Source organism: Pectinophora gossypiella, chromosome 2 (genome assembly GCF_024362695.1).
Source record: "Pectinophora gossypiella chromosome 2, ilPecGoss1.1, whole genome shotgun sequence".
Taxonomy (NCBI): Eukaryota; Metazoa; Arthropoda; class Insecta; order Lepidoptera; family Gelechiidae; genus Pectinophora; species Pectinophora gossypiella.
In genome coordinates, this window is record NC_065405.1 from 13,251,832 (window position 1) to 13,278,265 (window position 26,434).

At 36.4% G+C, this 26,434-nt stretch overlaps 1 protein-coding gene across 1 annotated transcript; it reads left to right on the top strand.

Annotated features, from left to right (window-relative positions):
* The first annotated feature begins 265 nt into the window (after positions 1–265).
* Positions 266–10,800, top strand: LOC126378386 (monocarboxylate transporter 1-like). Its single transcript, XM_050026703.1, has 10 exons — positions 266–465; positions 2,284–2,410; positions 4,719–4,858; positions 5,714–5,816; positions 6,479–6,652; positions 7,203–7,341; positions 7,691–7,838; positions 9,498–9,645; positions 9,825–10,016; positions 10,605–10,800. The coding sequence occupies exons 1-10, from the start codon at positions 367–369 to the stop codon at positions 10,790–10,792; spliced, it is 1,458 nt and encodes a 485-aa protein (XP_049882660.1). The 5' UTR covers positions 266–366; the 3' UTR covers positions 10,793–10,800.
* The last annotated feature ends 15,634 nt before the right edge of the window (positions 10,801–26,434 follow it).

Below are 26,434 nucleotides of genomic sequence, written 5' to 3' on the forward strand. Positions count from 1 at the left end.
ATCTAAATTTTTTTAGGGAAATGCAGCGTAGAAAGTTCCTCGTTATTAATGGTTGGAGGGCAAAGTCTGGCGACGTCGTTCGATATCGCCCGATTCTCCGGTCCCACGTTCATATCGCTCGACATATTTGTCGCCTAGTATTTTTTTGACGTGACGTATTGTAGATATGCCGTATATGGTAGTAACTACTTGGCCGCTGTCGCCTAGTGGAGACAAGGCTTTATTATATGAACTAAGAGATTATGTTTTATTGCAAGATGTCGAGAACAAACCTAGGCATAATAAAACATTCAGCTCTCTGAAGCCGTTCAGAGATACAGAAAACTCGAAGCGAAAGACACGAGTCTTTGTGAAATATCCGTGAAAATGAAAGAGGACTATATAGTGGAAAATAGGAGGTATAAAATGGTACCTCCTGACGGAGGGTGGGGCTATATGATTTGTGTTGCTGCTATTATTAATTTCGTGAGTGTTTTGTTTTCCTTTATTGTTCCTTAATGTGATTACAAAGAATATCACAAATATAGGTTAAGCACGTGAGTAAAGTATCATATTTGATTTCTTTTGTGTTAGTTATTATGAAACGACTGTAAAAGTTAAGCAATTTCCAATGACTTTATCTCAGTCAAAGTCTTTTATTTGTCAATAAATACTTTTACATTTGGGCCAAGCAAAGTATGGACCTCCGAGCATCTCCTTAATAATGTACCTTCTTCACTCATGTATCTTCATATTACTGATAATAAAAACCATTTTCATGTCATTGTCCGAAAGTAACCTGATCCGTGCTTCGGAAGGCAAGTTAAACCGTTTGTCCCAGTTACTACTTACTGATGTAAATAAGTAGTCGTTACATGAGCCATGTCAGGTGCCTTTGGCGGCTCAATAGTAACCCTGACACCAGGGTCGATGAGGTTGGTACTCCACCTCACAACCCATACGATAGAAGAAGAAGATTGCATTTTTTCTTGGAAGCAAGTGAAGTATGTCAGGATTAAAGCAAATGGAATTCCATAGCTCACTGCTTACTCCGGTGGGAAACAGGCATGAGTGTATGTATGTATGTTGAAATTGACCTAAAATTGCAGATCATGGCTTGACCCAATAACCGTTGCGGAACGATTTTCGAGTGGTTTGAAAACAGAATCCTCCAATAATCCGCAGTTAACTGCTTAGCCGCATGATTTATCGCGTACTTGAGTATACCCAATATCTTTGATAGCGCGGAAAGTCTTTCTAATCATTTTATCCGTAGCTTATTGCAGATTTGCCTCGGATACCATTCAATACTTGACCTCTTAATATGCGATGACGTATACGACCCAGGCTCGGTTTTTCACTTCTGAGCTAGTCTTTTACTTACGTACTACACTAGATCAATCTTCGAAATATTCAGTCTATTTATATCTATCATATGATACTTATTTTGCGTAAAAAAATCATACATTTATAACTAAATTAATCATCATCATTAATTTAAGAGCCACGCTCTTGTCGGTGTAACATTTTCCATTCCAGTCTATCAAAGGCCAATTCCTTGACTTCCCTATAAGACACGACGTTAACCTTTTCTTTAATCTGTTCCATGTAAGCTTTTCTTGGTCTTCCCCTTCCTCTCTTTCCTTCTAATTTTTCACATCACACAAGGAAAGCTATAACTAAATGAATATCTTTTGCAAAATCAATGGTGAAGTGACCACAGAATAGATATTAGAAATAATGACAAAAAATTTGGTCTTATCAGTTTCTTCTCCGCGAGGAACTATAATTGGCTTTCTGTATTTACCATAAGATGCTACTATGTTAATTATAGCTGTTGTTTGTCCGAACATTAAATAAATAAATTAAGTAAATAAATATATAAAAACACATATACTTATCTACTTATACTGACGTCTTTAAGAGTTCTATACGTAGTTCCTTATTCTATCTTACTAGAACAAGATCCTTGGATGATTCCGTGCTGCGGCTACTTACTTACTATTTTATTCGTAAATTAGTGGCTTTTGGCGCTACATTTTTTATTAAAAAAAAAGGAAAACATGAAACAGTAGGACTAGGGCCCTGTGCTGGGAGGTTTTCTGGTCACGTCTTTCCCTCAGCGTTACAGATTCCGATGTGGTAGTAGTATTGCAGCTAGTTACATAATATGTAATTTAATTTTTTGACGTTCAAAAAGCGCTAACTTTGTAAGCCAATTTTGAAAAATAAATATATTTTTTTTGAATTTTTGAATTATTCGAACTCTATCTTTTGCTATATTTTTTGCGGTTTGATTTCCAGATAACGATGACAATGTTCGGTGGATCATTTGGGATGGTGTTCAAAGAACTGCTGGTTGAATTGAACATGGGATCAACGAGTGTCACGCTGTTAAGTGGTATCAGTCTGATGTGTGTGGCTCTCTCAGGTGAATATATTTTTAATATGGTTAATATTATTTTGAATATGGGATAAAAGTCACTACTTGGCTGAACAAAGGGGAAACCCTATCATCATCATCTTCCTAGCATTTTAAGTTTTCCGATGGGAAATTCCACGTAATATTAAGTCTGAATAATCAGCTGAATCGTCCCCCTTAGTTTTCGTTACGCCTTTCTGGTGTTTTGTAAATTAATTATTTTATAAAACGGTGAAATTTACGTTTTATCATAGAATAAGGCATGGTATAATAAAACAAGGTATGTTCAATTCTATGAAAATCCGCCATTGCTAGCCGTTTAATGGCGTACGTGTTACATTAAATTGGTATCTCCTACATTCCAGCAAAGTAAATAAAAACATTACTCGTGGGTTATTTATTTTTTACAAAATGGCAACGGAGGGTGAAATGACGTCAGAGCGGCTAACCTTGAAACGTTAGCTGTCACTTTTGAGCATACATTGTTTTATTATACCATTGAATAAGTATTAATACAATATCTAGAACGGCAACTCTCCGCTCCCCACCAGCGGCCGAGCTAGGTTTACCTCACCCCTCCCTCGGTCTTACTTTAGTCTTCAATCGTATGGGCGTCAGACGTCACTCATGCAAATGCGCGTGTACGATAGCGTCAATGTGTAGTGTCTGTGTAAAACGACGTGTTTTGTATGAAGTGTCCGGTGTGTGGTTTTCTATATGAGTTGGTTATACAATCAGATAATGACAAGTTATATTATTATAAGCTTAATGTCTATTACGGCATATGCAAAGTATATTTATAAAAGATAATATTTATTCATGTAAATGATAACATTATCATAATTCATATATCGCCGTAAGATTTACTTAAATAACTAGTACAATAGAATGTGTATTTCTCTATTAGTATTAAGATCTATTATATTTCTTACGTACCTATCTTATGAGTTTGTGAATAAACAGCCTTCTTAGTCTAGTGGTAATATCGTTCGGCTCACGATCCTGATTTCTTGAATTTCGGTGAGGGTACGTCAAAAATCAGTTTGGGAGACTGTATCTCTTCGTCTCTCTCTTCTTAGATTGTCAGTACCCAGAACACAGGAGCGGATCCAGCTTTTATGTCAGGGGTCATCCGGTCGTAGACAACCTATCTCCGTAGAGAATTAGATAAAATTGTAGTGGGCACCTATGACTGAACAACATTGACTTATTTGGGTTCAAAAATTAGCACCAATCGACAAAACGACATAATTATATTAAGTCAGAATCGATAAAATGACTGTGACAAAATTTTATCAAGCGCAACCAATTTGTTGCCAGCAAGCGAATCCCGAATAATTTTTCGCCGTGGCGTAACCATATTAATTTCATAAACTATTATTATTTTTTTATACTATTTCAATTCTAAGATTAAAGAAATATGTAGTCCTCCTTATCGTATCCGACAACGGCGGCGACCTCAGTCTGTTTTCTCATGCGCTCCAATGTGACTGGCAAACCCAAACTTTCTTTTGTTTTGAGTTCTAAGTTCTGTTGCGTCTATCCATTATAGTTTTCTAATCAAATATTTGGCTTAAGCTGACGGTAGCCACTGAATTTACAATTACTTCCAGATGTAAATTATCCTAAACTAACAAGTTACTGAACTACGAACCTTTAGTATAATATTCATTAACCTGCTACAGATTAGTTTGCCGGCCCCTACAGCTTATTGTAAACCTTTCAACCTTATACACAAGTTTATTAATGTAACACTACATAACACTTAAAGTGTCATGCCTATTTTGTGTATAAGTACATTTATTTTTACAATATTCTTCTCCTTATCGTGTGGGTTGTGAGGTGGATTACCAACCTCATAAACCGTGGTGTCAGGATTATTATTCAGCCACCAAGGGGTTGGCTCATGTAACGATTGCTTACTAAGTAGTAAGTAGTACCCGAGACCAACGGTTTAAAGTGCCTTTAGAAGCACGGATCATCTTACAAACTATTGGGAAAAATACATTTGACCGCTCTAGGCCTCATGCCCCAGGCCATGTGGTAAAGTACTGCCCTTTCTCAACTCTCATCATAATAATAATATTATACATATATTATTATGCTGCATAGCCATTTTCTCAACACACTACTTCGTAAAGTAGCTCTTATTGCTTTTAAATACATAAAACACCTTTAAAACACCCGTGCTGTAATTTTATTATAATCCCACCGTAAAGTTCTCACATTCAAAATCCTTTAATTATAGTTGCGAAAATGTTTTGTTGACAGGTGCTTTAAATTATTATTTTATGTTAAATGTATTATTTTTATGCAGGTTATTTCACCAGTGCTCTTTTAAGGCTACTGAGTATAAGAAATCTGGCGTTTCTTGCGTCTATACTGATGAATATAGGAGTGTTCTGCACTATTTTTGTACATTCACAATTCCTATTTTTCCTTTGCCAAGGACTTCAGGTAAGTATATTCATATTTTAAATAGCTTATTTACGTTCAGCTGTTAACCACATGCCTCCCCTCAATCAACCGGAGAGGGTACCACACTGCTTGGTCCTTGGGGGAAATTCATAATATTTTTAGACTGCCAGATGGATTATAAAGGTGGTTAAAAACGTTTTCAATAGAGAAAAAGAAATAAGGAAGACTGTTCACATACTCCATTCTTTATAAAGTGTCTACACAATAAAATAAATGGTTTCGCGCGTGGACGAACTTGCATGCCAAAGAAAGTTGAAGGTGTAACCTTCAGTAAGGATAATGCCAATAATTTAATTTATTATCAGGTTAATGGCAACAGAATCCGCCCCTATTTACATTTACATAGGACTTAAATATTGCTGGCGAAGAGTGGATGTATACATTATAATGATGCCGATTCAGAACACACCATCTAATTTTATTTTAAGTTATACCTGTCATTTTCTTAACCGCCGAAAAAAACGGACGAGTAATCTACAGGCGTAAAATTTATGGAACACACATCAATTTCTGACAAAAACACCCTTCCAAAATTTTATATTGGCCAATAATCCGACAGAATTAAGTTGACAGCACAAATCAAACAAGTCGCATACCAGATGCCTATTTTAATAGCCCGGGTTGTTTATTCATTTAATCATTTTAAAATTAAAAGTTGTCAATCATATGTCCCTTTTCATTTCGACGGATAAGAAAATGACTTGTATAACTGAAAATAAACTTAAGAAGTGTCTGCAGGACGCGAGACTACTATACACCCTATGTCTGACCCTTGACAGAGATACATGCATAATGCTATGTTATGTTTTGGTACTTATAATTATTTTATTACAGTCCATCGGAATGGGTGTACTATGGAACATCACATGCACCTTACTTAATGATTACTTTCTCAAGAAACGACTCATGGCTATGAGCTTCACTCAAACTATTTCGGGTAAGCATTGGTTCTACCTTACACCAGGATATCATGATGTTGAATCATGGTCGCACCAATAATGCAATGTACGCAGTTGTCTAAAAGTAATCCACCTGGTTGCGCAAGAAAGCTACCGGCAACTGAAAACCGAATAACTTTTCCTCTGCAGTGACGCAACTATTGTGTCCTAGTGAGATAGGGCTGCCCCTAACAAATATACACTTAATTTTCAGTTTTATGTAACTACATAATGTCTGACTAACACATTAACAGAACACGAAACTGCAGGGACAAGACAATCGCAAAACATTTTTATATTACTGTTAAAAGCACTGTGCTCTAAATAGGCCTTTTTAAAAGGAATTTTAATTGGATTCCACGCTGCAGAAGTACTACTTGTACCTTTAGTTGAGTTTTTTAACGATTAACCAATTTGAAGAAAAAATTAGAACAAAATATTTCGTCGCTCTACAAGAGGTGACGCTATAGTTATCTTTCTATTAATGCACTTAGCTGCTCATTTTACATGGGCGATAGCTGATCTACTGTTCCCATGCGGTGCACTATGTCTATGCTGGGAATTTGTATCCAAAGTGGCAACATAAAAACGCAAGTGTGAGTTTATTTCTGTATATTTCTCTGTGATGTTTCTGTATGTTCTCGTATGTTTCTATTTTCAGCCGCAGGAGGAATGGTGGCGCCACTGATTGTCAAGTGGTCGTTGGAGGCAAATGGATTTCGGGGAACATTGTTTGTGATATCAGCAATATCCCTGCACACATTTGTAGCTGTTGCTCTCATACAGCCTGTGACGAAACACATGGTTAAGGTGGAGATTGAAAAAACGACTGATGGTACGTTATGTAGGGTGTTAGTGATACACCGTACTGAATACTAAGGGGTATGTTTCGTAGCAAAATTAATAATATTTTGTGCTTTTTAGGGTTCCGAACTTCAAAAGATAAAATGGAACCCTTATAGTATCACTTAAAAAAAAACAGTTCCATACTTTTGCAATGGAAAAATCCACCGAATATTAACTTAGAATTACGAGCTAAATCATCCCCTTCAGTATTCGGTACAGTGTCGCTAACATCTTTTATATTAAAAAATGCCTAACATTGAGTCAATGTACGCTAAACTAAAAATAGAATAGGTATATAGAAACTTGAATTCCAATATTGAAACTTCAAATAGAGGCTGGATATTGCTATCATAAGTTTGATTCCTAACCAATGCAAGAAACTTTCCCTGCTTGGTTTATACCGATAAGAGGCACTTGAATTTGGGCCGGTTCTACGTCGTCTTTTAGATTATGCATCTTAAATCCTGCTTAAGATATTTCATGGCTTGTTTTCGTATGTCGAATAAAAAAACATTTACTGATTAACTGATTAATTTCAGAACTAAAACTTCTAATAAATGAGAAAGCGAAGCCTGGTGCCAATGTTGCGACACCCACAATTACTTTGACTGACACTGAATCAGGATTCGAAGCGAAAGCCGATAATTGTGAGAAACAAGAAAAAAATACAGGCAGTAAGTACGTACGAATTTCTTTTTCATAAAAAAATCTATAACTTTACGTCACTGGTCTCTTTACTTTATTGACCAGAGTCCAATGAGACATTTTCCCCAAGGTTTAAAATAAGAACTTCAAGAATATGAAACTAGACACATTACCATAAGTTACCATATTTTAATGTTTTAAATGTATATGTGTGTCGTAGATTTTACCTAAATAAACTTTTTTATTATTATTATTATTTCGACTAACAGATCCGCGGATCAGTAGAAACCTTTGCAGGCTTTACATTAAAATGTAGCCAAGTTTTATCCATTACTACGTTACCATTTTGTAAGTAAGGTACTTATATTTTATATAATTTTAGGAGAGTGTTGGACAACTTTGTGGACCTTCCCTTGTTGAAGAAGTTTTTACTGTCAAATGCATCTATGGGACCAACGTTTTGTTTGTTTGCTGATCTCATTTTTAATCTAATGCTTCCACAGGCATTATATTCTATGAATTGGAGTGAAGTAAGTCATCTTAAAAATATACTTTACATATAAGTAGTTATTTAAAACAGCTTTGTAGGCTTCGATTTGTAGAGCGTCAAATATTTCAGAGATATTAAAATGAACTTTCGTAATGCTACTAATATTTTAAGTAAAAAATCCACCGTCTATTCCTTTTCCGATTTCCTTTTTCAAAACCGTTTTGTTATTCATTCTTTCACCCTCGATATAATCCTTTGTTCCTCTAACAATCTTTTACTCAATATTTCCCTCCCATTCCTCAGATTTCCATTCGCTGTATTTTACGCTAGCAGCTATCCGATTATGGAATTTATTACCGGAGTCTATTAGATGGGCAAATAATTTAAATCTTTTAATGATCAAAATCAATAAAGACTCTCTTAACTAAGTTAGGTAGACATTAGTATTTATTGTATCCTCTATGATGATTATCTTTTGATGCTAATGATGAATAAGTAGGCCGCCTATTGTATTCATTCTATTTCTCTTTTTTTTGTATTTTGTTTTTTCCTGTTTGTGCAATAAAGTATTTGTTATGTTATGTTAAGTTTAGAGTTTCATAACAATAAACACACGCCCACAACTGTTTCCGAATGGGCTAGTCAGAGGTACATTCATCGCAAGATGAACTAAGTTTCCACGCTTCGCCTAGCATCTTGTTAGACCAACGTAATAGGTGATCAGCTGTATCGCCATGTATAATGGTCTTACCAACAGTGTTAGTGGAAATTGTACTTAAAATATAATTTGAACTCATTGGTGCTTTATCAGCGCTCATCTCGTTTGAGAAGCAAGGACCGCAGTGTAAATTTTTAAAGTATTTTACAACACATAATTTAAACAATTAATAAAGAAACTATAGTTATTCTATGGTATTATTAAGATTTTAGGACCATGGTTGTTAGTTTAAATATTCACCTACAAATCTTTTGATGTCACGGTGGTTATTGTGTTGCTCAATTAACTCAACAAAATCTAATCTTAAGGTGGAACTATAAAGTTACAGTAATATTGTGCTTCTAATAATTGGGTTATTTATCTTACTTGTTATCTAAAATGTGACGTCTTGACTTTACCTAACCCCAATAGGAATTATGGGCATGATTATTCCTTTTGTTATGTATGTAAAACTTTTGAAAAATGAAATTTAGGTGTGATTTTCTTCAATAAAACATCGATTTGAATCCATTAATTTCATTTCGAATAAAATTTGGGTCAATTTTTTATCTGAATTGAAGTTATCGTATGTTTGTGTACTAAGTAGTGAAGAAAAACATCGCGAGGAGACCTAAATTCCCGAGAAATGCATTTTCGGAGGTATGTGATCTAATCTGTATTGGGCTGGATTTCCCTTCACGGGTTAGAAGATATACATTATAAATTGAGTTTCATATTAAAATTATAACGTACCGCGTTGGACCGTGGGTACCTCTACTCCCCATGCGGTGGATGCAACCTTAGGGTCTACATTTCATCAAAAAACCGAAACACTTTCGAACTTTAGTTCAACAAATTTTCAATTTGAATTTGGTACATTAAGTTTAGAAATTAAGAACTTTGTAATACCCACTACTGCAATAAAGTAATTTACTTTGTTTTTTATTCCATGTTTCTAATAATTCGTTGAAGCGTATTCGATATTTATAATTTTATTTCCAGGATCAAGTTGCCAAGGCTTTGTCTCTTGCATCGTGTGGCGATCTCGTAACGAGAATAGCATTTGTATTTTTAAGCAAGTGGCTGACCAAGATAGGGAACCAAGAGGTTTGCCTAATTTCAGTGGCGTTGGCTTTTGTTTCCCGACTTTGTGAGTATTAACTTCAACTACAGAGGAATGTGTTCAATCCATTGTATAGCATCCATTGTATATGTAACCTATTCCATTAACCTGAACTAAAACGAGGTTTTTGTATGGAGTGTCCGGGATGTGGTTAAGCTTAAGCTGAAGCTTAGTTAATCTGTAAAAAGCAAATCACGCCTTCCCAGGTATGCTCTGGTCAGAGAATACGACGGTAATGATGATCTTCATCACTACGATTGGCGTCGCTCGTTGCAGCTTCAACGTCCTGCCGCCAGTCATCTTGGCAGACACCTTCAGTCCTGCCAAGTTCACCAGTGTTCTTGGTATCTACATGTTGATGGTAGGACTCATGAATCTGGTGCTTGGACCTGCTATTGGTGAGTTTTCAATATTCATTTTTTCTCTTCTGTAAAAAATTTGACCTGTCTAATCTTCGGGTTAGGTAAGCAGAGTCGGTGCTAAACGGGATAAAGTGAGATGGCCTAAATTGGCTAAGGCCCTGAACAAAGAGTGAACGCGTTCAGCTGCTTATCTTTCACACAAGGATTGTGTTCTTACTGATATGATGGCCATTATGGCCAATAGCCTAATCACCTGTCACAGTGCGGTTTATCTTAAGATATCGTACCAAAACTGGCCGCAAGATGTCACCTGATGGCTCTGCCCGCTTCATTTGGTATCACGGGCATGAATATATGTCTGTAGATTGATTAATATGTTAATATTATGTTTGTTACCCATGATTTTTGAACTTTTGCTTTTATGTTTTTTTTTATTAATAATGGATACATAAATTTACGTTCAAAATAGGAATATGAAAAGTGTTGAAGTGCTAATATTATTTGTAACTAATTGAACTAACTAATATTTAGAAATAATTCCAAAACGCCTGGCAATTAGATAACGCAACGGTTTCAATTAATGTTAAATGACACACGTAAATGTTATTATAAATATTATTTCAGGCGCTATCCGGGATACGACGAACAGTTACTCAACGGCTTTCTACGTCATCACATCTTGCTTCGCCGTAGTCTTACTGTTATGGACCATCGAGCTATTATACAAGAAAAACAAGCACAAGAGAATAATCCAAAGAGAAGCTGCTGAAAAGTTAAAGAAGATGAATTCAAAAAATAAAGGAAAGAAATGATTAATTAATTATTAAGTTTCATTTCAAACACCTTTACGCGCATTACAGCAATTTATAACTTATCATAACGTCTGTTTTGTGCAATAAATATTGCAAAATATCAATAGTGATGAACTCTAAAGTCAAATTCAAATTCAATTTGGATTTAGAACGAGGACTCGTTAAATAGGTACCTCGGTCACATATTATATCAGTTTATACGTACTTGTTATTATGAAATCATCGGCGATAGAAACTATACGATGTCAATCATACCTGAAACAAAATTACGAATAATTAAAACATTTCAAATTATTACACAAACACTAGTCAGTCTAAAATACCGCCCCCTCTCGTACCTGGTTCAAAGGTGCCCATTATACTGGCCGCGTTACCGCGCACTATTGCCAAGGAAACCTGTTGAACCAGGAACGAGCTGGCGCGGGGGTCACTACCGCGGTCCCTCAAGCGCCTCCCCAAAACACGAATAAAATCCTTGGCCGCCGAGCACCACACATCCGAAGTCTCGACGGCAAAAGAGACAAAATCGTGGGTCCGCGTTAAGTCTCCGTATTTCGCCAGCTTTTGGCTAGCGGCCCACTCGGCAGCTGCCCCTGCGGTTCGAGTAGTACGGGGCAGGTGCGTTACTGCAAACGTGCAAGCACAGGTGGCGTCCCACAATAAAGCGCGCCCCCTCTCCCAGGGTATGAGCGTGAGCCCATCGGGCCTCTTACCGTCTGTACGGAAACAAATGAAAGAAACATTTATATACCTCACTTATTACAAAGTAAACTCACGGAGGACGTATAATATTCCTTATAGGGGACGCAGAGGTATCTCAATAAAATTGTAGCCTCATTGGTGTTTAAAGATAAACAAAATTATGTAATCGAGTAAGGAGGAATAATCCGATTTTTTCCGTGTTCCAATCTTCCAAAAACAGTCGTGAGAATTACGAATGCAACAAGCATATTTTTAGCCAATTCGATAGACCCGTTTATAAGTCATTGGTGCTAATTCCAGTACACACCATTTAATTTTATTTTAAGTTATATCTGTCGTTTTATTATCCGTCGAAAAGGAAAGGGACGGGTAATTTTTATTTATATATTTCAGACATACATTTTAGTCCATAATAATAAAAATAATTATTAATCGACAGGCATAAAATTAACAGAAAACACCATCAATTTTAGGTAGAATTAAAAAAAATTCCAAAATTTTATATTGGCCAATAACCCGACAGAATTAAGATGACACCACGCGTCAAACGGGTTGCACATCAGCAAGATGCCTATTTGAGTCGCCTGGGTTATTCATTCATTTACTCGTTCATTTTAAAATTAACAGTCGTCAATCATCTGTCCTTTTCCTTTTCGGCGGATAAGAAAATTATGGGTATAACTTAAAATAAAATTAGGAGGTGTCTGCAGGATTTTTTATATATAAGCAGATAAGTACTTGGTTCAATGCTTAATGTAGTAATTAGGTGATTAGTTTTGTCCGAAGTAGATAAAAAAGTCCAAAGTACTGTTGTTTATTATGACTGGCAGTACAAGTTTTTAGTTATCTTTATTTAACAATATTGTTTAACAATTTTACACATTTTTTACAGGTCATTTTTACTTAGATAAAATACCCGATAGAATATAAAGCGCAATACAGACCAAAACCGCCGACTAGGCCGACAACACATAGTTGCCCATATAAGTAGGTTTGGTGTATTGACGACCCGATTACTCTAGCCATAGAGGAGGCCAATCAGCTCGCGACACCAAACACTTCAGGACCCCGATACCGACCCCGCCGGCGTGGTCGTCGATTTTCTCATTCAGCGCTTATCGCTATCGACCCACTAGGGTCGGTTAATTCTTTCAAATATTTTTCCTCTCAGACGACGCTCTGAGCCGATGTTCGCGCCCAACTGGGCACCCTCAGGACTCTTATACGTACGTTGTACCGGGTGAGAGCCCATAGCGCTCCCCAGTTGTCCGGTCATGTAGTTAATTTCATCGCGGTAAATCTACAATAAGCCACGTCAAAAAAAAATAAAGCTTTATAATTATATTCGATTTGATAAGATAGATAGGAGGAGCTCGGTGGCGCAGCGGTTAACGCGCTCGGTCTGCGATTGTTGAAGTTAAGTAACTTTCGCAAAAGTCGGGCATAGGATGGGTGACCAAAAAAAAAAGTTTTCATCTCGAGCTCCTCCGTGCTTCGGAAGGCACGTTAAGCCGTTGGTCCCGGCTGCATTAGCAGTCGTTAATAACCACCAATCCGCACTGGGCCCGCGTGGTGGTTTAAGGCCCGATCTCCCTATCCATCCATAGGGAAGGCCCGTGCCCCAGCAGTGGGGACGTTAATGGGCTGGTGATGATGATAAGATACGCACTTAAATTATAATTTGTTAATGAATCAGCAAAATTGCAAATGTAACTGCTCGTTTCCTAATGTACTGCTTAGCAGTCGTTTGCACCATCTATTGCATTCAAAAGTTCGTGTCTTATTTTCTCTTGATCATCATCATCATTAATTTAAAAGCAACGCTCTTGTCGGTGTAGCATTCTCCATGCTACTTTTTTAGGGAAATATAGGGCAGTGGCTTCCCTCTTGCTTTTCGCCCCGCCGTAGCCGTACTGAAACTCCTGTTCTCCGCTTCTGAATAGTACTGACAGTTACTGCTGCTCTCTGTCAGGTTCCAGGTTACAGTCCCTGTCTCTTGATACCTATAATAAAATATTTTAAAAAAGTGATTATTATTTATTATTTGTGTGAGTATACCAATAAACGTAACCAGACAGCAAGAATAACTTTTCTAATAATGCATGGAATTTTACAACAACGTAAGATTGATTTAACAGTTCTATGCAAATCAATGTTATTTTACCGTTATGAAATAATTTATTGCATCTTCCTTTACTGCTTGTTTGTTTACTATTAGTGGAAAATTTGACCAAACGAACGTAAACATGTGATTAATTTTGGTTTAAGCAACATACTCGTAATCTCACGACTTTATCCCAATTGGGGTAGTCAGAGGTATCAATGTAATCAATGATTTTCGAAATTGTTTACTTATCAGGTTGAGATCAATTATTATTATTAATGCGTATGGCAGACAAAGATAAAATATCCTGCGCAATCTCCCCTAACCAAGACACCACATACGGTCACGAGCATTAGTATGTGTACACTTCGGTACCATGTAACTTTTTTGACAAATTAAACTGTAAGTCTCACTAAATGTCAAATATGTTAGTGCGACAGAGTCCTAAAGTGGGTACATTATATTGCTCATGACTGTACACATTGAATGCGACCTGGCTCGACGGGCCCACATCGAAGGCTTTAATTTGGTAGCATATACACTATCACCCATTTATGGTTCGGCTGTCTATCATAGATGTTCACTCAGTAATTGTAGTCACCAAAGTAACCAATACCAACAACATCGAAATAATTTATAATTATGTGGCGGTTAAGGAAAACATCGTAAGGCAACCCACCCACATTCTCGAGTAATGCGTTTCGGAGGTATGTGACCTAACCTGTATTGTGTTGGGTTTCCCTTCGGTTGGTAAGTAGATATAGGTAGGTAGTCGCTTTGGTAACCTGTTAAATTTTTAACCGAACCGTGTGAAAACGGGATAACGCTAGATTTTTTGTCGTAAGTTATTGTAGATTTGCCGCAAATGGTACTAACTACTTGGCCGGACTAATGGGGAGCGCTGAGGGCTCTCACCCGGTACAAAATTTAGTTATATGCGCAAATCTCGGCTCAGGGAGTCGTATGAGAGGATAATATTTGAAAGAATTAATCGACCCTAGGGGGTCGATAGCGATAAGCGCTGAATGTGGGTAATCGTTGACCACGCCGGCGGGTCGTTAGCGGGCGCGAGCCAATTGGCAGCCTCTATGGCTAGAGTAATCGGGTCGTCAAGGAGATGATGTTAGAGTAGAGTTACCTACTTAAAAAGAGAACAACATTTTGTTTTAATTATGCCATGTTAGTAACAATAAAGTAATTTAATTACGAATAAAAATAAATAATAAAAACAAATATAATTATTGCTTTTATTATTTATTTTTATTCTTATTTTTTTTTTTATTCGAGATATAAGTTTATGAACTTATATCTCAATACTCTGTGAAGGTCTTCACAAATTATAACAAATTAAATACATTAAATATTCTGACCCGCAATTCCCGGACTGACCCGGATGGGCAAAGGTACAAACTGAGAGAAACATTTGGATCTGTCTGAAATAGTTTTGTGATAGCCGTATCTCATTGCATTGTATGAAACGGTGATAGACGTTTCGTGACGTATGTTTTTTAAGACTTATTTAATTGACTAATAAACGGGTTTAAAATTTAAAATTGCCTTTATTGTTTTGTGCTACAGTTTACATACTAATGTCGAAACATTGAAAAAGAAGCTTTACGCATCTTCTATTCTATTCTTCTTCTCTCCTGTAGGTTGTGAGGTGGATTACCAACCTCATCAGGGTTACTATTGAGCTGCCAAAGGCCCCTGATATGACTCATGTAACAACTACTTACTTACATCAGTAAGTAGCAACCGGGACCAACGGCTTAACGTGCCTTCGGGACCACGGATCATCTTACTTCCGGACGATCAGGTGATCAGCCTGTAATGTCCTAACCAAACTAGGGATCACAAAGTGTTTTGTCCCCATCGGGATTCGGACCCGAGACGTCCCAATCTTGAGCAAAACGCTCAACCAATGGACAACGGTGGCCAGTAGTCCAGTCCCTAAAAGACAATTGACTGCCATATTTAATTTTGGTTGGCTTGATGGTTGGTATGAAGGAATCGTGCGTGTCTGTCTGTCAATCGAAAGTAGGACGTCTTTGGCGTTTAATCGAACTGCTGACGAAAGATCTCATACAATGTCGTCAGTGCCATAATACGACGGCTATATGAATTAACGTAAGTAGCCTCCTCGATTGGTCATTAACAAGAATGTTTTAGGGCAATAAATTAACCGTCCAAACCCGTTACGGATCACTTCCTCACTCGAAGGTTCTATCAATATTTACAAATATTGTGTAACAATTTAAAATGTATCTACTTACTTATACGTTTGACAAAAAATAGGTAGTACTACTCATTCGTATATAAAGAGTTTTAGTAACCAGAGACATACCTATTATAATAGGGTAGTTTCCAACTAGTCTTTGTTACTTTTACTAAACGCCAAAAGATGAAATTACTAATATAAAAAATGGCGTCATAGAAACGTGACAAAATGTCGCACCTATTATTATATTTTCTTTATTAAAATTCATAAATAAGTTAAATATATAACATACACATACATACATAAACTCACGCCCGTAATCCCTAATAGGGTGGGCAGAGCCACAAGTAATCAAAGACAACCTAATAATAAGGAAAACGTTTTTTATCGCCTTTAGTTCTGTCTTTATTTAGTAATCAGTATTTCTTTGACCTAGGAAACTGCCCAATAGTCTTAGAGTTAGACACAACTCACAAAAAACATAGAAATATCTCACAAAGTTTATTCTTTCGAACGCCGGAACGCGGATCTCGACCAGACACAATGTAAAATCTATTGTGTCTGGTATCTCGGCATATGAGAGGTTATGTTTCGTAAAGATTATCAGAAAAATATTTAACATAGATAGCCTATGCACGTCCCACCTACTGTAGGGCCCAGGAACCTCGATCATCCGGGAAAACAAAATGACATTTTGCAATGGTATTTAATTAGTAAAAATAATATAAGTTCCGAATTCAAATTTAATATTTGATTAAACTCGTGTTTTGTTGAACATAAATTCGGTAATGTTTCAATTTATTTGACGAGAAGTAGGTAGTATCATTGTAGAGTTGTGTGTGAGGAGAATTATGCCCAGCTGGGATGTCATACGACATAGTATAATAAATTCTTCTTACATTGCCTACTTTGTGCTATTTATAATCTAGGGTTAACGGACATACTAAACTAATTACCATACACATCTAGTTGCTGTATGTAGGTCTATGCCAAACGGGAGTGTTAAAATGCGTGTTTACGTTCAAAAAAGGTAATGCGGCACAAGGTTATGTAACACTAATGTATTTGCTCACATAACGAAATTGTATTTAAACGCCGATACGTTTTTAGAATCGTTTTATGATAAAACCAAGTATCAACTAATTTAAAGTTTCTATACATGAACATGTTTATTTCTGATAACTATAAGGTTGTGCACTGACAAATAAAGATTTGTCATTCAAACAGAGGAGTGAAGATAATAGCCAGTATTAGGTATGATAAATACGAAAAAGGACGACATAGTCAAATGAGATACTTTTACTAAACGTCAAATCGATACCTTTGTATGGAATTTGTATAGAAATAAGTAAGTATGTGTATGTTACGTCATTAATAAACGTTGTCAATCTTTGATTATATTTTTATTATTTTAGACTGGTTTCCATTTCCAAAATTTTGAGGGATGTTTTGCCGTCAGAATAATGTGTCTAACACCCTGTATATTTGAAACAAACACCTGTAGGCTCTGCACGGTTACCGCGCTGCGCGCGGCCCGAATTATATCGTGGCCTTCGACCAATAGCCGTTTGACTTCCATCTACGTAGATAGCATTCGTATCATTTATTGGTCGAAGCGCTCAATATTATTCGCGCCGCGCGCGGCGCGGTTGTCATGCACACCCGGTTGGCCTTTTGTGTACATTTAGTACTAAGCGGTGAAAAAATATGGGCCTAGCAATTATAATCATAAAAAATAAGTCTAAGGTTCACTAACACAGTTGGCTCGACCATTATAGATAGCGACACGGCTCACCACATATCACGTTGTCTAACAGAAAGCTCGATGAAGCTTGGGTGTTCAGTTTGTCTTGCAATGGATGTACCTCTAACTAACCCAATAGAGAACATAGCTGTGAACTTATGTTATGTTATATTCCAAGGTGTGTTTCACAACTTGATAACAAGTGCCTGAAGACTTATTCATTTTTTTATCTGATCGATAGTATTACTATAACACTTAAGCAGAGTGCCTGTCAGGTCGTTTATCAGCGAGTAAGACAGACCCCTAACAAATTATGTAACATTTTGCTCGACGTGTGTCCTGATCCTAATGTCTATTACCAGTTTACACCGGTTTAATATCACAACAAGAATGGCATGAACCACAGATATACAGAGAATAGATAAAGCAAATTGATCAAATGTAATTGCCTATTTTTTTTACGTAACTAAAAGGAATTCACGCACCTAAACGCTGATATAATTGTCTGTAATGAAAATAAGACGATCGTGACGAAAGTGCTAATAATTTGGTCCAAGTATTTACCTAAATAGGTTTGTAATTGTTCCATAAACCTTGTCAGGGGGCCTTTGGCGGCTCTATATCGTTAACCTTGACACTAGGGTGTTGAGATCAATCATTGACCTCATAACTTACACGAGAGAAAAATAAAATTGTTTATATTAACACTATTCATGTACGTGATATCTTGTTACGAAATTATTAATTATCAAATTTATTTTTAACATATCATAACAGATACATTATTGCACGCGCAGGAAATACAAAACAAAAGATAAATATACAATAGGCAATATCCATATATAATATTATAATAAACATATACAGGGTGGCCCAGAAGATCAGGTTCAAAATGAAAAATTAGATAGAGGGGCTCATTAGCTACCAGAAACACCCCCATGTATGTTCAGCAATTATTTACGGTTTAGGAGATATGACCCATTTTGTACCTTTTTCTAGATTTTCTACCTTACTTCAGAAATAATCATTTTGTCGCTATCCCTTACTTAATAATTATTTTATTTTACTTTACAACTATGCCTAAGGCTGTGACCGCTCAATCAAAAATAAATCAAAGTCAAATCAAGTATAAAAAAAAAAGTTATCGGAAGTCAAAGTGAGAATTCGACCAAAATTGTTACAGTTGTTAAAACTTCGCCGAAGAATAATAAACACATGAGATTGTCATGGACCCTGAAAGTATTTCTAAAAACTGCTCCATTTAATAAGCTTTTAGAAACATCCAAAAAAAGTACCCTCAATACGGGCAAAAAACTAAGTAATTTGACCTCAAATATTGCAAAACAGACAGATTTGAAGGAAAATTTGACATTCTCATACAATGTAGCTGCTTCTTTCTAACGTTGTTAAAGGTGGTCAAAGACACATTTTCAGTTAAAAGTAAATAAAAATCACGCTTATAATCGCTAACAGGGTAGACATAGCAACATTCCGAAGACAAAACTTGCAGTCACTTTTGGTATTCGTATTTTATTGAAGGTACATAGATTTCAAGGAAAAAGTTATCCCCAAACACTGTTGGTGATTCATACTATTGGATACTAAAATAAAATCTGTCTTTGAGCACCTTTAACAACGTTAGAAAGAAGCAGCTACATTGTATGAGAATGTCAAATTTTCCTTCAAATCTGTCTGTCTTGCAATCATTGAGGGCTAATTACTTAGTTTTATGTCCTTATTAAGGGTACTTTTTTTGGATGTTTCTAAAAGCCTATTAAATGGAGCAGTTTTAACAACTGTAACAATTTTGGTCGAATTCTTACTTTGACTTCCGATAACTTTTTTTTTATACTTGATTTGACTTTGATTTATCTTTGATTGAGCGGTACACAGCCTTAGGCATAGTTGTGAAGTAAAATAAAATAATTATTAAGAAAGGGATAGCGACAAAATGATTATTTCTGAAGTAAGGTAGAAAATCTAGAAAAAGGTACAAAATGGGTCATATCTCCTAAATCGTAAATAATTGCTGAACATACATGGGGGTGTTTCTGGTAGCTAATGAGCCCCTCTATCTAATTTTTCATTTTGAACCTGATCTTCTGGGCCACCCTGTATAATATTTGTACACAATGAAACAGACACAAGAAACATACAAAGAAAACAGATACACAACGCAAACTTTGAGTATAGAAGATATTTAAATATTTTATTTTTAGTTCCTTTATATTAATTTACTTTCATTGAAGACGATATTTTTTTTCATCGGCTGAAGTAGTAAATGACATCCGATGCAAATCTAGAATGGTAACTGTTTTTTATTCACTTCCAGTTCAGCATAAAAGATACTTAATCCATGTAAAATCATCTTGTGATTATCATGTGTTTAGAGGTGAGAAAACCCACATACTCGAGAAATGTGTTTGCGGAGGTATGAGACCTAACCTATAATTGGGCTGGTTTTCCCCTCGCAGTTGGAAGGTCAGACAGGCAGTCCCTTCTGTAATAAACCGGACCTGTCAAATCTTCAGGTTAGGTATGCAGACTCTGTGAAAAAGGGATAACGCTAAGTAGATGATGATGTGTACTTGCCCATTGCGGTCTCCTTTTATATGTACTTTGTATTTGTTTATTATTTTTTACTTCTTTGTATTTTGTTTTATTTTTGGATGTCATTATGTCAGACATGGCTGTATGGGCATAGTTCCCTTTGCCTTACCCTTCGGGGAAAACTAAAACAAAAACAAAAACTTTTACCTATGTCAGCCGCTCGTTTCGTTCTCCCAAATTTTCCCTATTTTATTATCGAAGGCTTAATCGCAACGTTTAACATTTTTTGATTATGGGTTTTTGTACATTAAGATAAACAAATAACTTGTAATGTATACCTTCATTGATTTAAAAGATGTGTTACTGTTGCAGTTTCTAGTCATTTCTTCTCCTCAGCCATAACATCTTGCGAAATGACGTAAATTCAAAAATGTTACATTGACCTTCAACAAGTTTATCCATGATAATTACGTTGAATAAAATAGATTTCTGACAAAAGTCTATTCCATTCTAGGTATATCTGTGACAAGATCTATTTATGTCTACGTAACACGCAGCAGTGTGCGATGCATTATTAAGGGTCAATTCACATTGGTGATAGCCGAGCGTGTAGCAGCGTGTCAGGATTTGTAAATGGGGGTGCTATGTTCACGTCGTTTGTAATCAGTACTAACAGCAATTGTGTTAACTCGCTGCGTGCGCGTTGATCACCCTGTTAAGTACAGTCATGAGCAATATAATGTACCCACTTTAGGACTCTGTCGCACTAACATATTTGACATTTAGTGAGACTTACAGTTCAATTTGTCAAAAAAGTTAATGTGACATGGTACCAAATAATGTGTGGTTAATGCTCGTGACCGTATACTACAATGTGCAGCTACCATAATACAAAACGAACAAAAACGTAATACAAGCTTACGAATACATACCAATTGGGGTAGTCAGAGGTATACCCAACGCCAAGATCTCATCTTGCGTTAGGTCTGGACCTTATCTAGCTTTCTGTTAGACCAATGTGTTTTGACTATAAGTTATGTGTTAAAAATATTTCTTGCTGTGTCCCTATATAATAAATGTTTCTATCTTTCAACGTGATAGGAGGTGAGCCGAGCTGTATACAATGATCGAGCCGTAAATGACGTAAATTCAAAAATGTTACATTGCTTCGGAAGGCACGTTAAGCCGTTGGTCCCGGTTAATACTTACTGATGTAAGTATGTAGTCGTTACATGAGTCATGTCAGGGGCCTTTGGCCGCTCAATAATAACCCCGACACTAGAGTTGATGAGGTTGGTATTCCACCTCACAACCCATACGATAAGAAGAAGTATACAAATATATAAACAATTAAATTACTCGACGGCCGAATGTCAAAGTCCTCAGTAATAATTACTTACTACTATATTTATCATGCCTTTATCGCTGCGCGGATTGTCCTGACATTTTGCAAAACAATACATTTTCCTGACAAACAAACAAGTCTTCGATTATTATGTACAACATATTTCGCAAACATCTTAATTGTTTGCGAAATGCGTAATGGACAATAGTTATTGCTATCCCACTATATCGTTATAAGTGATATCCTAAATATCTCCTTCATATAATTTACCTTAGCATCCAACCCACCTAAGTGAGCGCAGCGAACGATCGTGGGCAGAGTGAACATAATGCCCAATAATATACTACTCAAGTTCACTCATAAGATGCATGGAAGAGATTGCTACTTAGCAATAAGGCCGACTATTGTACTCTTTCTAATTGTCTTTTATTTTGAGTTTTTGTATTTCCTATGTGTGCAATAAAGTATTTGTTATGTTATTCGCGAAAGGCGGCCTACCTACAGCCCGCGCCACGCCACTTAACGCGCCTTAAAGAGGTAAATCTAGCTGAATCGCTGGTGAGTAGCAGGGAATTGCCGTTACATACGTTGCTGTATTTCTTATTCTATGATAAAGGCCTAATGATCACGGTACGGTCATCTTTCGACCGTACTGACCTTAGGGTATGGCTTTTTTGTCGTTGTGCTCATTCTTAACACGTGCCCAAGATAACAGCCGAATGGAACCGGAGAGAACTGGATAAAATGCGAGATTAACTTATTTACGAAATTAAGAAGAAATAATTACATGCGATAAGCGATGAAAAGACGTTATTTTTCTTTCTTATTAAAAAAGGGGTCGTTGTCACTTTCCTGTGAAATGTGTTTCGGACGTATGTGACCTAATCTGTATTGGGTTAGTTTTCCTTTGGCTGGTTGGAAGTCGCTTCTGTGTAAAATCGGACCTGTCAAATCTTCAGGTTAAGTAAGGAGACCTTGTGGAATAACGCTAGAAAGATGATGATTAAAGTAAAGAGTGAATGGAGTGCAAAAATCGCACTCAAGTGATAATTATAGGTATGTGAAATTAACTATTCCCTGCTAAGTAAGTACTACTAATTGTGACCAATGCAGCCTGGACAATTGTCTTAAAATATTTCACCACCATTTATCCATAACCCGAATCATCTATGTATCATATACCTTGCTGTTGAACCAGTTTTTCGATTCATCGTGTATTTTTGTTTGTTTTATAGTTAAGCCCATGGCCGTTTCCTTGACCTAATGTTAGTATAATTATATAAAGCGGTATAATGTATAGCTCAAAACATAGGAAATATAAACAAAGTTTATTTATTTATTTTTTATATGGAGTGTCTGGGCTGACGTCTAGGAATATCTAAATGGTTTTTTATTTGTTTTAGCATTTTGAATAGTCATAAAGTAGCTTTGATACGAATTCTATGATAACATTGCCGGTTAGACTACATAATACATACATTACTATAATTATAAAATTAATTATATACTCACTTAAGTATATTATAACGCGTGTCTGGCGTTGAGCACGTTCCAAAAAAAAAAACAGATTAATAGCACAGTTTTGGTCCGATAAAACTGTTTGGTATTATTTATTTTGTGCTCATTCGTAAACAAACCTTCATTTATCAGAATATATCAATCATTAAATCATTTCGTTTTTAAAAATAGTATATAAATGTATTTTAAGTATTTTGTGGTATGTTTTCTGACGTATATTGGAGTATGTACTTTATTCATTAATGAATAATCATATTATTGGTACTCGTTTCAATTTAAATGTTTCATTCCCAACTAAACTTTGAACATCTACACTGTTAAAAACCTCTCGAACAAGGAGCGAGTATAATTATGAGATTAAACGAACTTACCTGTAAGTGAAGTTCTATCTCAATTATACGAAGCTCCTTGTTCGAGAGGACTCCCTCCCTTCAATTTTAATATCCCGCCCTAAAGCTTCCACAGGTGATGGAGTTGTCCACGAAACATGCTTTAAACATAATGACATTAGTTGACAGCTGAGTTCAGGAAGCGGGAAACTAACTTTTTTTTTAGCTTTGGATATGAGATTTGAAAATTGTGACGATGCTGGAGCATAAGACGTAGACTACACTGTTAAAAACCTCTCGAACAAGGAGCTTCGTATAATTGAGATAGAACTTCACTTACAGGTAAGTTCGTTTAATCTCATAATTATGTACACACACACACAATACTACGAATTGGTGGGTGAAACGTCGCACTTAATATTATGTTTTTCTTTACTAAAATTCATAAAAAAACTTAATTGAAACATTTTCAAGGTATACCTGAAATAACCTTTCGCTAAATAAATATATGATTGAAGTGGAAAAACTATTTGATTATGGATTATGGAGCTAGCGATATTTTTACCATAATTTCACCTGATGGGAAAATGTTACCATGTCTAAAATGGAACAGGCTTCCTTAAATATCGACAAATCACGCACATAGAGTTTACATTCATAAAGAGAATACCTACTTATTTTATTATTCGGTTACGCGTGTAAATCACGCTATCTAGACAAGGGCATAGTGCAAATGGCCTCAGATGACAATACTGCTCTTCGGGTTAACCAATAATGACGATGATGTTACTTGACGTCACCTCGCGATTGTTTGGGTCTTTAGTCGTTCGGACCACAATTTGTTCGGACTGAGTTACAAACCTACTTTTGAACGGATCTGTGAGATAGTTAGGCACTGCAACTGCATTTATTATGATATACTGTTTCATTAACACCCTCCGTGGTCTAGTAGAGCGTTAGGCTCATGATCTGGATGTCCAAACCTACTTAACGTTATTTTTGAACGGATCTGTGAGATAGTTAGGCACTGCAACTACATTTATTATGATATACTGTTTCATTAACACCCTCCGTGGTCTAGTAGAGCGTTAGGCTCATGATCTGGATGTCCGGGTTTGATTCCCGATGGGGACATTGTGAGACTGTCCTTTGTTTGGTAAGGGCTTTTCAAGCTTGAATCACCTGATTGTCCGAAAAAGTAAGATGATTCCGTGCTTCGGACGGCACGTTAAGCCGTTGGTCCCGGCTATTAGCCGTAAAAACACCTCCAGCAACCCGCATTGGAGCAGCGTGGTGGAGTATGCTCTATACACCCCCGGTTGATTGAGGGAGGCCTGTGCCCAGCAGTGGGACGTATATAGGGTGTTTATGTTATGTTATTGTTTCATTACTAACATATCTAAATTTTTACCCTTCGTCTTACAATTGTAAACATTGTTCGCCAGTGGGTCTACGGGTAATTTATTTTACCCGTGGTCCCACCAACATGTGGATGTAATAATGTCTAAATAAATAACATTTTTATTTAGATTAAGATTATTTAGATTAGAATTTATTATTATTTATTTTATATATTATAATGTATTTAATAATAAATTAAATAACATAACTTTAACAGCCTTTATGTCCCACTGCTAACACAGGCCTTCCCTCAATCAACCGCAGAGAGGATGGAGCATACTCCACTAATCTGGTCCAGTGTTCGGAAAACCCATTTAAAAAGTTAACCGATATAAACGGTTACAGGTTCAATCGGTATCCTTTTATTACGGTAACATGTTAATCTGTTAACACTTTTGAAACAGATTCTGGTCGACTGCTTGTTAGTAGAGGTGTTTTATTTTATTTTATTCGGGTAGCTTACAGCCTCTTTTACAAAGTAGATATTTATATGTGTAAACAAACGCCAATTACAAAGCTACCACAGGTGAACAAGAACAGGTGTTTTTACGGCTAATAGCCAGGAGCAACGGCTAAACGTGCCCTTTGAAGCACGGAATCATCTTACCTTTTCGGACGATTGTCCGCCACCTGACAAAATAGCCACCTAATTAATATTACTGGTAGTGATTTGTTATACGTATATGCTAGTACTTATATGTGTGGGGTATAACGGAAGGCGACCAACAAACGCGCTAGTAAGTTGCATACTGATTTATTCATTATGAATTACCCACCACCGGTCGGGACGCCCTCAAATACATAACATGATTGTCACCTGATTGGGTTATTCAAGGCAACAAAGTCCTTATCAAAAAATGGACAGTCTCACTGAGTGCTTTCGATAATGTCCTCATCGGTAATCGATTCCGGGCCTCTAAGTCATTAGACCAGAGAGGCTATGTACTACTGTTTATCAAACTTCTTCTTCTATCGTGTGGGTTGTGAGGTGAATTACCATATTCATCAATTATTGAGCCGCCAAAGGCCCCTGACATGGCTCATACGTACCGGGACCAACGGCTTAACGTGCCTTCCCAAGCACGGAAAACTGTCTTTTGATATTAAATTTGGCCTAGAAAGCTGACACAGCGTATACCTACGTGAGGTTGACGGAAAACGTGAGAACATGTCACTAATAATCTGAACGCCTGACTGCGCCAAAAGAAGCGAAAACAGTTTTACGAGCCAAGATTAGGGAAAACACACCATTAATGTATATAATGTTATCTGCAGAATTTACCGACTACCGCCCCGATTGTGGAAATTTTGTTTAATTATTTAGAATAGTTATTTGTTATATTAAAACACTAGAGAGATTCTGCGACTTTTCTCGAGTTAATTCCTATTATGAAAATGCTTTGCTAATACTGTTTTGGATCGTTATAAATGATATGCTGGGCGTTATCGAATGATCGAAGAATGGGCTTTCAAGAACAGTTTAATATAAGGGTACTGTCTATAGCTGCTGTTTTGTAAAGGAGTTATTGACGAGAAATAAGGTAGTTTCCAACTAGTCAAATTAGTTACTTTTTACTAACCGTCAAAACACGAAATTACTATGGAACTTGTATGAATAAGCACATTGTGATATCATAGAAAAATGTGATAAAATGTCGGACTTATTATTACGTTTTTCTTGATTAAAATTTAAAAAAATCTGAAATATGATAATGTTTTTCGTTTATTTCG

Coding starts and splice junctions, on each gene's coding strand:
- LOC126378386 (XM_050026703.1), top strand. CDS start 367: ATGAAAGAGGACTATATAGTGGAAAATAGGAGGTATAAAATGGTACCT. Junction 2,411..4,718: donor GATGTGTGTGGCTCTCTCAG/GTGAATATATTT, acceptor ATTTTTATGCAG/GTTATTTCACCAGTGCTCTT. Junction 7,839..9,497: donor ATTCTATGAATTGGAGTGAA/GTAAGTCATCTT, acceptor TTTTATTTCCAG/GATCAAGTTGCCAAGGCTTT.